The following is a 12,316-nucleotide window of genomic DNA, read 5'->3' on the forward strand; positions in this document are numbered from 1 at the left end:
CCCCAAGGGCTCCTGCAGGGGTTCTGCCCCTGGTGCTGGACATCCTATGCTCACCTCCCTTTGAACATTGGCACAGGCAGAGCTGAGGTAGTTGTCAGCCTAGGCTGCGTTTCTCTTTTCCATCACTTCCGTGGAACGTGTTGGCCTGCTATCTGCTTTGCTCATGAGTGAATCCTGTTTGAGGTGGTACTTGGATGGCTCTGGTGTCACTTTGTGACCTAATATGGCGTTCCTCCCTAATATGCTGACATGCTTACACCTCAATCCGCCTATCCACTTGGCACGTTTTTCTGGAGAAGGAGGGGATGAGTCAAATCTGTTATGCCCAGTGCAGGCCCTTAAGGTTTGTGTTGACACTACCATCTGAATTTGTCAGTCTGAGCAACTTTTTGTCTGTTATGGTGTTCGTATGACAGGCTGTGGTCTCTCAAAGCAGCGCCTTTCCCACTGGTTTGTGGAGGCCATTGTCTCTGCATAGAGAGCAAGTGGTCAATTCCTACCATCTGGAGTGACTCACTCTACCAGGAGTGTCTCCACGTCGTGGACGACTGGAGAGGTGTGCCCTGGGAGGAAATATGTGCCGCGGCCTCATGGCGTCGCCAAGCACATTCTCACGTTATTGCAGGATGCATGATGCCACCCCCCCATTCATTGGGCGTGGTTCTCCGGCTGAGGGCCTCTGCTGCATCCTTGTGTGGTGGGTACGCAGGCTTCCTCGTGACTCTGTTGATATGAGTCATCCAGTGTGAAACACTGCCTCTGGCGTTCAGTAAGGATGAAATAGAACGAAAGTTACGAATGTAAATACAGTTCTATGAATCCTGGATGACCGCCAGAGTTCTTGGTCACTCGGAATCTTGCGAACACGGGAGAAGATTCTGAAAGAATGAGCTCAGGGTGACACCGGAACTTAATACCTTGGCTAGGGTCACCCCAAGGTCACAGGTGACTTTGTTGATATAAATACTCGACCTGCACAAGTGCAATATGGAATATATTCAGTGTGAAACACTGCCTCTGGCAGTCATCCAAGATTCATAGAACCGTAGTTACATTCGTAACTTTCGTTAGCGGTATTGAGCGTGGCAGCCCTGTTTTGACTAATTTTACAGTATCACACAGTTGTATGTATTCTTTGTTGGAATCAAAAGAATGGTTATGAACCACAGAAACCACTAACACTAGGCAAAACGATATGAGAAAGGAGAAATATGCAATTACTTTGAAATTGTATTATAAAATTGTTATTGTATTCGCCCTTATTTTTCACATTAAACATGCTTGTAACCAATTGCTTTAAAATTCAATTGTACCTGTAATCACTTCTCTATCATGCAAATATGCTAATTACAATAGTACATGGGCAAAACATGTATCAGGCACCAGTATTCCTGGTCTAGGAGGAATACAAAGGAGTAATGGTCATTTTAAGGACCTGACGGCCGCCATTTTGAAAATGGGGCCTTTCTTGGAGTCAAACTTTGGTAAACTTTTAGGATGTTTTTAAGTACATCTGATACTACTGTAAACCACTGAGAAATCTTTTGTTAGAATTTTTTTGGGGTCAAGCCATATTTGCAGCTGACTATAACGTTAGCCTACGGTTACAATGCTGACAGTTAACGCTGAACGGTGTAAAGTTTGACTGTGTTTTACTGTAGAGGACTGTGACTCAACAGCGGGATGTAACAATCTGCAGCTGCCGAGCTGCCGTCGGAAAAACAACACAGACGGTGCGTTCAATGAAACTGGTAAACTACACCTTCGTGGTGCATTTGAAGTTATTGTAAATGTCCTTGGTGGTTGTTTTTGTCGTTCAACAGCAATTTACTAGTGAAATAAGTTATTGTTATTGTTATACATTATTATTAAATCATTTAATTTTGACCATATGGCCTTAGCAATAAACAAGCCGTTCTTTAATGTCACCGACTGTTGTTTAGTACCCTTTGTTTTCTTTTCTTTTTTTACTTTCTTAAAAAGTATAGGTTCAGGCACCGTTAATTATGTATGTGATTAATTTCGATTAATTAATCACAGAGTCTGTAATTAATTAGATTAATTGTTTTAATTGATTGACAGTCATAATATATATATATATATATATATATATATATATATATATATATATATATATATATATATATATATATACACATACACACACACACACACACACACACACACACACACAGTATATACTGTATATATCTATATCTATCTGTGATATATTTCTACTCACACAGAGAGGTCACCTCTATCACACTGTTCTCTGCAGTACACTCATTGACACGTCCCTGCTCTTATTTCACCAGCCTCTCTCCATCACTCAGAGACCTCCCTCTCTTTGGCCCCGTGATAAGAGCCCCTGATACAACGGGCGCCAGAGTGGGAAACTAGCAGGCACTGCAGTGATTCGCTATCAGCTCGGTCAGCAGGACAATGTGGAATGCACAGCCCTTATCTGTTGGCCGACAGGCTGTTGTTGTCTGCTGTGTGCGTGTATACGTCTTCCTCGCCGCTGCCAAACACACATACTGTAGATTACACCGCTGACATTCTGTGCACAGAAATGTTCACCATCTGTAGCGTTTGCAGGCTACAACACAGTGTAAAGACAAAATTAATATCTATAACCTCACAAAGCTGCATGTAACAATTGTCCTCATCAGTCAATTATTTTCTGAATAATCAAAAGTTCTTTAATATGTAATATTACCTAAAACAGCTGTTTTTTATCAAACAAACAGGAAAAAGTTACAAAAAGTACATTTGGTACTCTAGGGAGTATTTTAACACTTGCCAAGCACATTTTCCGTGAGCGAGGGCTATCGTCGCATGTTGGGTAAATGTACCAAAATGGTGGGGGGCTGACACACGCACACATAAACATACACCGACGCAAACACACGCACACACGGAAACGCCAGCCACCGCGATGGGATAAACCAGAAGGACTTGCAACCCCAACAAGAACATTTTGTGATGTATCAGGCTGTAATACACACACAACACTTGTTACATTCACTGTTTGTTTGAGTCTTTTAATGGGAGAGAAAAATTAAGAATATCAGCAGCCGACTAACAACTTCCTTGTGGAGTATAAATCCCACTAACCTGGTACTCTGACTGTAGCAGACCAGTGCCTGAGGAGGCCCCAGAGGGCCCGATCCGAGGTTTCTTGTTGGGGGGCCCCTGGTCCTGGCCGTGTTGTAAACCCCCGCCGGCGGTGGCCCCCGTGGCTCCGGCAGTGCCGTTGGTTTGGGCCAAGTTCTGCTGGGACGGAGCCTGCTGGGCTGCCGTCTGCTGCTGGTTCTGGGCCTGAGTCTGACCTGTGGTCTGCTGGTGCTGCTGGGTCTGGTTCTGCACATGGACACACAGTGCAAAGGTGATTAAGGGCAACTATTATATAGCATTTTCAGGATAATACTTGTATTTTGTGTTTGTGCAAGAACATGTTTACATGCTTTAATGTTAAAAAAAACCACTTTATTTTTCTCATACTGCCCATGGCTGCTGCACCTGTATTCACCCTCTGTATGAGACGCTCTGTAGGAGCACCTGTCTCTTTAAGCCCCCCTCCAGAAAACACCAAGTCTTCTCTGATTGGCCAGAGTGTTTTCTGGAATCTGCTTTCTGCTCCGCAGCCTCCACTGTTGTTTCATTAGTTGCAGCTGGAGCTACGGCAACGGAGTATATAACAGGACTTTTTACCGTGAAAAGAAATCACCAATAAAGGCTTCTAAACCAAATACAACCGGACATGTCCCAGCAGTAATGTGACCCCGAAATTGGGGAGAAACCAGCATTGGCCGTAAAGATTACAGCTATCTCGCGTTAGCATGCAGCTACATAATATTACATTAGATTGACGCAGATAAAGGCTTCTGAACCAAACACTACCCAATCGGACATGTTTCAGAAAAAAAGCGACCCAAAATTCGGGAGAATCTAACAAATTGGTAGCCAAGATGACATCTTTGACTGCCGTTAGCATGTAGCTACTATAGTTATCAGTGGATACTAATAGAATATAGCAGGTCTTTCTACAGTCAAAATCACAGAAATAGGCTTTTAAACCAAATACTACAAAACGGAAATGTTTCAGGGGTAATGTGAACTGGAATTGGGGAGAATTTAACAACACTGGCAGCCAAGATGACATATTTTACTGCCGTTAGCATGTAGTTACATGCGACAATGTCAACCACACTCCAGTCCTGCCTACCTGGAGCAGATGACCAATCAGAGAAGGCCAGCTTAGAGTTGTTTAAGACTTAGCCGAGATTAGAAAAAACTGTTGAAAACGGAGCGTTCAGAACAGTTGGAAATCTGAATGTTTTAGCTCACGTGGATTTCTATAAAATACTTTTACCTCATTTGTTTTTTTGGCCACGTTTAACATGAAAATCTGACATTATAACATTGAAGATATGACAGAAAACGTACGGAAAAGCATAATATGTCCACTTTAAGGGGAGAGGGGGTAGAGGGAATCTGCACATGTGAAATCAGTTTGGTTACTTGCTTGTTAACTGTCTAGTTGTTCTACCTTGGTGTTACTCCAATTTTATCTTTTTTGCTTTGACTGAAATGCATATACAGTATAGACAGTATTGATGGGTAACACGTTGTGTCTGTTAGGTGATATTCATATACCATCGATAACACAATTGTTTTCACGTTCTCAAAAAGAGGCCAGCTGAGGGGGTCCCGCTGCAGAATCTGTTGCCCAGGGACGTTTTTTTTTAAGGAATCTGCCCAGCCATGAGATGACTCTCTCCATCTGGCTATGACTCAATCTATATATTGAGTCATAGCCAGTAATATATATATATATATATATATATATATATAAAGTCATTTTTCACGTTTCTCCAGTGGGATCATTTGATGCTTTTCTCTATTTTATTTGTTTGCAAATCTCCAAATTGTGTGTGTGAATGTGTATCCCTCCCTTCCTGATGAGCAGGTGGCACCTTGCATTAGAGCTGTCATAATGCCAAATGTTGCTGTACAATTACTTGTCTCAGAAATAATTGCGATTAACAATATAATTGTCTCTTTAAGCCACATTTAAAAATATTTGTTGATGTATTACTTTTGAAACCAAATTAAAGTTTTGAATAAATCCCAAGATACATCTTTTTTTGTATATACATCACTGTCATGTTACCCAGATAATGTAATAAGACAAAAAGATAGCCTAAGTTAACAAGGCCTCTTTATGATCATAAAACTATCTAACTATCTCTATCCCCCCCTTGTCAATTTTGTTGCTATGAACGTGTATAGGGTCAAGTGCCAACAACTAATAATTGAGATAATAATACAAATATACATTCTGACCAATAATCACCTATATAATTTCAATTTGGCATATCTAAACAAAATCAACAATTACCAGTCATACGCCTTAAGACCTTAGCTAATGTTAGCAATGAATTGTGGTTAAACAAAGAAGCCGCGATTATGTAGAAAAATGGACAATTAGACAATTATGTAATAATTGTTACAGGCCTACCTTACATGCCATCAGGGTATGAATGAAGGGGTGAATGCTGGCTTGTGTTGTTAAACGCTTGACTAGAAAAGTGGGTTACACTTTACTTGAAGGTATCTACATAAGAGTGACATGACACTGTCATGAACGTGTCATAAACATTATAAACAAGTCATAAACGTTTATGACATAACGCTTCTTTTAGTAAGTGTCATTCGGTTTATGGTTAGGGTTAGGGTTAGGGATCATGTGTCATGACTGTGTCATGTGTTCATGACAGTGTCATGTCACTCTTATGTAGATACATAAAGTGTTACCGAAAAGTGCTATAAAAATGCAATCCATTTACCATATAGCGTTTGAAATACTTTGTCATCTGTGCAGTTCTGTTTTGTGTTATTATGATAGTCCTATGTTCGGTGACTTATGCTCTTAACATACTGATTAACACCCTAGCATAGAAACATCAGTGTTGTCCTCACCAAACACCAGTTTGGACCTAGTAGTGATAAATAACCAGGGACAAACGACATACTTGTAAAGCTAAACAAACTGCTGTACTGGCCAGGAAAGATATTGCAGAATGTGGCGAACATTACAGCTAAACCCTGCAACCTTTACCTGTGTGACTCGAGGCTTGAATCAGCTGCTCATGTTTGTCCAGCTGGTGTTTTTCTTCCTCTGGCATGAATCTCTCTGGACAGTAATACAATCTCACTAGTTTCCACAGGCTTCCATTGAAGCAAGTCATGTTCTTTTAATATGATGGAGGTTCCTACCAAGATCTAGATTGACAATATTGTAGATCATTTATGCCGTGCAGGGATTTCGAATAACACCCTGGCTATAACCTGGCTGTGCTATTTTCAACTTGTCAGAACTGTGTGGACGTCTGAAAATGATTCATGATGATGACTCATTAGGGCCCATTCACACCAAAAAAAAGACATTTGTGGGAGTGTCACCGAAACAGTTCTTGTGGCAGCAATAGAGGCAGTGATGTTTCCCCGATAACTGTATGGGACACTCACACCGCCTCAAAACTAACTGGGGTTGCGTTTCTCTAAAAGTTGAGTCGGTCTCAACTTTTTGTCACAGGCCCGCTGCGTTTTTTTGCCTGTGCCCCCCTGTGGCAAACCCCGCCACAGCCTAAACGCACTACCCCCATTCAAAAAGACGACCTGCCGACGCAGGCTGTGTGAATGCAGACTCATCCCTATTATGAGAATAAAATATTCTCATAATAGGGATGACTTCAAACACTTCAAACACAGGATGTCTCGAGTCTGAAAGCTATTTAAAGTAATGAAATGAAACTGGTGGAGTGGCCAGTTGACTTGTTTTTTTTTTTTACCTTTTCTGTTTTCTCCTCTGGCTCGTCTTCATTTAGAAACTCTCGTTTTGGGTAGGGGATCTGACACCCAGCAAACACACTAGAGGCAATCACAGAGAATCAGTGATGTAAATGTTTCTGCATGTTCCACTCTGATTCCACCACACCAACCAAAACACAGAGGGGGGGGGGGGAGGGGGACAGGAAGGTAGGTTACAAGTTAAAGGGCATTTTCCTCATACTTAAAGCGTAACTCTCACCAAAATGCAACCTAGGGTCTTTTTGTGAATGTACCCGAGTAAAACTTTCGTTTAAAAGCATATTTAGGACGGAATTGCCACTTTTAAGATTTACCGTATTTTCGTTTTTCGGTCAAATGGCCTTTTGAATGGGAGTGCTAGGGGCACTTTTATGTTAGCCTCAAAATAGCTATTTTTAAAACACTAAGAAGGCTCGACACAACATGAAACTTTGCTCCAAGTATCACCAGGGGCTCTACACCTTAATAAAAGCATTGACAACATTGTTTGTGTACCCAGAGTTTACTAAAAAGAAAGGTTTTCAATAACTCCAGCTGCAGCAATTTTATCAGTCAAAAACAATTCAACATTTCCGAATGCAACGTAACAGGGAAGAGAGTAAAGATGGAAAGCTCCTAAAGCTTAGTTCCATATAAATGCAAGGATTATTTCTTGTTTTATCGAAAAACAATATTGACCTTGTAGTTGAAAAAGGAGCCTCATATGGAGTCCGTTGTCAATGCTTTCGTTAAGGTGTAGAGCCCTGGTGATACTTGGAGCAAAGTCTCATGTTGTGTCGAGCCTTCTTAGTGTTTTAAAAATAGCTATTTTAAGGCTAGCATCAAAGTGCCCCTATTACTCCCATTCAAAAGGCCATTTGACCGAAAAACGAGAATACGGTAAATCTTAAAAGTGGCGATTATGTCCTAAATATGCTTTTAAATGACAGTTTGACTCGGGTACATTCACAAAAAGAGGTTGCATTTTGGCGAGAGTTACGCTTTAAAGAAGTGAATCAGTGTGGGTCTGAATCAAGACAAAGGAAAGCTCACTCGGTGGTTGGTAACGGCTCCTCCAGGAAGTAGGGGTCCTGCAGCGCCTGCTCTGATGTGATTCTTTTGGTGGGGTCCATGGTGAGGAGTTTCTGGAGCTGAAGGCAGAGAAGAATCACGGTATTGTTTTCGGGTAAAATGGAAAATGAACTTTTTTGGAGCTTTTTCCGATGCTTTTGACAATTTGGTCATTTACACAGTATGCACCACTAATACCAACTTGTGTTGTTTTAATAATACGTTTTACACTTATTCTTGGAACATTGGTCAACAAACCTCATTTATGTGAAATTGGGCCTATTTTTTGTTGTTGGAAAAAAGCAGAAATTATGAATTATTTTGCCTTACAGGTCGGATGAGAGGATGTTGAGTGGATCACGGGTATCAAAGTTTATTCAGGATACTGTTTCGAAACCATTTAAAAAAATTTTTTAAATGCTATAAAATTCATTCATTTTACCTGAAGATAGTTGTAGGGAACCATGTTTTTTTGGGGCAATTTGGTTGAAAGAACCCATGTTCGTGAGATTTGATCATTGGCATTATCATTGCCCCTAAAACGGCCATATAAGGCTCTGTTCTGTTTCATTCATAAAATGTTACCAAATAGTAAAAAGAAAAAAAATCATACTTCAAAACCTGCTGTCAGATATCAGCAGAGAGAAACAGAATGAATGTAGAATGATGGCTCATTTTTTTTAAATATTTTTTCCCACAATAGTTCTTCTGCAAACCAAAAGAAGCAGAGACATAAGACGTGTGCATATATGATGGTGTGTGTGTACCCACCAACAGAAACACTTTGCTGTCTGGTTTCACTTTGTGCTTCTCCATGTATTTGATTAAGCTGCTGTTTGCATACCTGAGAAATGAGAAAACACAACAATACATCAACAAAAAAAATCAGTTTGACTGTATTTCATATTTGGTTTATTGGTTTATAAGTTTCTGATCATCACTCACGTTGTCCTCCTGAAGTCTTTCTGCAGTGTTGGATACTCTGGCATCTTTCTAATGTCTTCCCAGTCCTTATCTGTGGAATACAAAGAACATACTATTATATATATATATATATATATATATAGGGCTGGGCAATATATCGACATTATATCGATATCGTGATATGAGACTAGATATCGTCTTAGATTTTGTATATCGTAATATCGTGGTATGACATAAGTGTTGTCTTTTCCTGGTTTTAAAGGCTGCATTACAGTAAAGTGATGTACTTTTCTGAACTTACCAGACTGTTCTAGCTGTTATTTGCCTTTTCCCTACTTAGACATTATGTCCACATTACTGATGATTATTTATCTAAAATCTAAGTGTGAAAATATTTTGTTAAAGCACCAATTGTCAACCCTAGAATATCGCCGCAATATCGATATCGAGGTATTTGGTCAAGAATATTGTGATATCTGATTTCTTTCCCTATCGCCCAGCCCTATATATATATATTATTATTATTATTATGTTTTAAGGCTGGGTTCACATAGCAGTCCTCAGGGGGTCCTGCGAAAACGCAGGTCTTTTGATTCGTTTTGAAGGGGGGGGGGGGGGGGCCGAAAGAAAACTGCAGCAGGCGCCTGGATAGCTCAGTTGGTAGAGCGGGCGCCCATATAGAGGGTTCGACTCCGACCTGCGGCCCTTTGCTGCATGTCATCCCCCCCCCCCCCCCACCCCCTCTCTCTCCCCTTTCATGTCTTCAGCTGTCCTATCAAAATAAAGGCCCAGAAATGCCCAAAAAAATAATCTTAAAAAAGAAGACCGCAGCAGAAAAGTTGATAAAGATTTAACTTTTGGAGAAACACAACCCGGTGTCACCCTGCGGTGGCCAATCATGTGACCAGCCATCAGACTTGTCAGTCCGTTTTGAGGCGGTGTGAGAGTCCCGTACAGGAATCAGTAAACATCACTGTCTCTGTCACTGCCATAGGACAGTTTTAAAGACTATGAGGGTCAAAAATGGAACACCAGCACTAAACTGCCCAGGAGTTTGTGTAACAGCTGTTTCCTCCAGCACAAAGCACAGTCCCTCGTCTCTTTCTCTTTCTCTGTTTCTCCGTGAAATGAAGCTGCTTTCAATGCAGTCGGAAATGTCAAGATCATAAAAACACATCTGACGGAAAACAATATGTGTGAAATAGAAAGTCTACCTGTGCTACATTGGGGGTGTTAAATAGCAGGACGTCATACAAATGGGCCATTTAAAGGTATTCTAAGCGATGTTGGGTGACGTCACTTCTTGTTGACGTTCGAAGTATTGTCAAACCAAACGGAGGCTAGCTCGCCCCTCCCCCCTCCTCATCCCGTCCCCTCCCTCCGCGCATGTGACAAAAAATGTTGTAGCCTAAAAAACATGTGACATCGCTTAGAGCACCTTTAAGTGAAACTCCCACCGCAAGATCATAAACAGATTCGCCCTGTGGCGAATCCATGGATCGCTTGAAGTTGTCTAAATAGAAAATGGAAGAGCATGTACTCCACGTGTTTGTTAAAGCTCTAGGATATGTGCTAGTGCTAATGAACACACATTGAATCGCCACAGGGGCACCTTAATGTAAACATTCAACAGAATAAGGGACGTAACGATACGCTCGACTCACCATCCGATACGATTCACGGTTTTAAGTTTTTTTTTCAACATGGTCATCCTGCTTACACAGGCTGTGTGTATTTGCAGTTGTGTGTATTGTGTGCAGACCTGCAGGGAAACCCATGACGCTGAATATCCTGTCCAGCTGGTCATGATGGAAAGGGTTACTGGTTTTGATGTCTTCCTGGCGACAGTGGAAGATGGGCTCGGACGTTAGCAGCTCCGCAAAGATGCAGCCAATTGCCCAAATATCTGGTACATTTAAACACACACACACACACACACACACACACACACACACACACCACACACACACACACACCACACACACACACACACACACACACACCACACACACACACACACACACACACACACACACACACACATACACACAGTTAGTTAGTTTTGTCTTCTTGAAGATGAGCTTTACGTTTTATCAGTGGCATGCACAAGAGTTCGGAAACCAGTTTTGACCCAAATGTTTGATGATCTTATATGTAAATGAATTTTTCTACTACTTTACTGCAAAAAGTGAAATCTTTTTTTTTTGCTATTTCTGCAAGAGTTAAAATGAGAAAGAATTCCTGAGAAACAATTAGTGCAGCTTTTATATCTGACCGTCTTTCTTTCATTCATTTAGAGATAATCACAAACACAGTGGAGGCCTGAGTCTCATGTTCCACGAATGACATGTAGACACAGCTGCTTCATGATGAAGACCATAGATCACAGGGGAATGCGTGTCCCTACACTGAGAGACCTTGGGGAAACACTAAAAGACTGAAAGATTATTCTGCTGAAAGGACAGCTACTTTGTTTCAGTGGAGCAAAAAATCAGGGGTCAAAGTCCTAAGTTAGTGCAGACACACACACACACACACACACACACACACACACACACACACACACACACACACACACACACCAGGGTTTTCTTAGCACATGTGGCCCCAGACTCACCGATAGCTTTGGTGTAGTGCCGGGCCCCCAGCAGCAGCTCAGGGGCCCTGTACCAGAACGTCACCACCACAGGGTCGAGGTCTGCCAGTGGCTTGAGGGGGGAGTTGAAGAGTCTAGCGAAACCCATGTCAGCTACAGGTTTGTAAAGAAGACACAGGAAGTGAGCAAATAAAGACATTCTCAGAGAGCACCTCAGGCCCTCAAACCTGTGAACATGTGAAATAATCTCATCTATAATATATACATATGTAGATAGTGATGAAATAAATGGAAAATAGTTGAAATGGAAAAGAGAAAACAAAAGCAGGAACTAAATTATACTGCTGGTGGATGAAGTAAAACAGAGAAAACTTAAAGTGCCCATATTATGATAAAAAAACACTTTTTCTGGGATTTGGGGTGTTATGTTGTGTTTCTGGTGCTTCCACACACATACAAACTTTGAAAAAAATCCATCCATGCTGTTTAGAGTGAGATGCAGTTTCTGAATGTGTCCTGCCTTCAGTCTCTGGGTGAGCTGTTCAAAATCGGCACGACTTATGACCATTAGCTCGTAGCTTTAGCATGCTAACGCTAGCATGCTACCTCGTTCTCAATACCAAAGCACTGCTACAACACACATAAGTTCACCATAATCTACAAAAGAACTACTTCCATGTGCGCCCTCATTTAGAAGTCTCCCAGCTAATCCTGCCTTGTAGCTGACCGAAGTTGTAGAAACAGCCTTTCTTTTACTGTCTATGGAGCTAGCTAGCTGACATGATCTACATCTGAGCTACTGCGCATGTGCAAGTGCAATCAGAGATAGTACAGAAGAAGAAGAAGAAAAGAGGTCTCACTCTGTAGCTA

At 41.3% G+C, this 12,316-nt stretch overlaps 1 protein-coding gene across 3 annotated transcripts in view; it reads right to left on the reverse strand.

Annotated features, from left to right (window-relative positions):
* The window catches only part of cdk19 (cyclin-dependent kinase 19), an 85,640-nt gene that overhangs the window by 14,084 nt on the left and 59,240 nt on the right, over positions 1 to 12,316 (reverse strand). For all 3 annotated transcript variants that reach the window (XM_035995777.1, XM_035995775.1, XM_035995776.1), the window contains exons 6-12: positions 11,468 to 11,599; positions 10,613 to 10,756; positions 8,872 to 8,941; positions 8,698 to 8,770; positions 7,909 to 8,006; positions 6,858 to 6,936; positions 3,118 to 3,363 (exon numbers count right to left, since the gene is read on the reverse strand). In XM_035995777.1, coding sequence (XP_035851670.1) covers positions 3,118 to 3,363; positions 6,858 to 6,936; positions 7,909 to 8,006; positions 8,698 to 8,770; positions 8,872 to 8,941; positions 10,613 to 10,756; positions 11,468 to 11,599 — 842 coding nt within the window. The remainder of the gene's footprint in view (positions 1 to 3,117; positions 3,364 to 6,857; positions 6,937 to 7,908; positions 8,007 to 8,697; positions 8,771 to 8,871; positions 8,942 to 10,612; positions 10,757 to 11,467; positions 11,600 to 12,316) is intronic.

This window comes from Sander lucioperca, chromosome 19, assembly GCF_008315115.2.
Source record: "Sander lucioperca isolate FBNREF2018 chromosome 19, SLUC_FBN_1.2, whole genome shotgun sequence".
NCBI lineage: Eukaryota > Metazoa > Chordata > Actinopteri > Perciformes > Percidae > Sander > Sander lucioperca.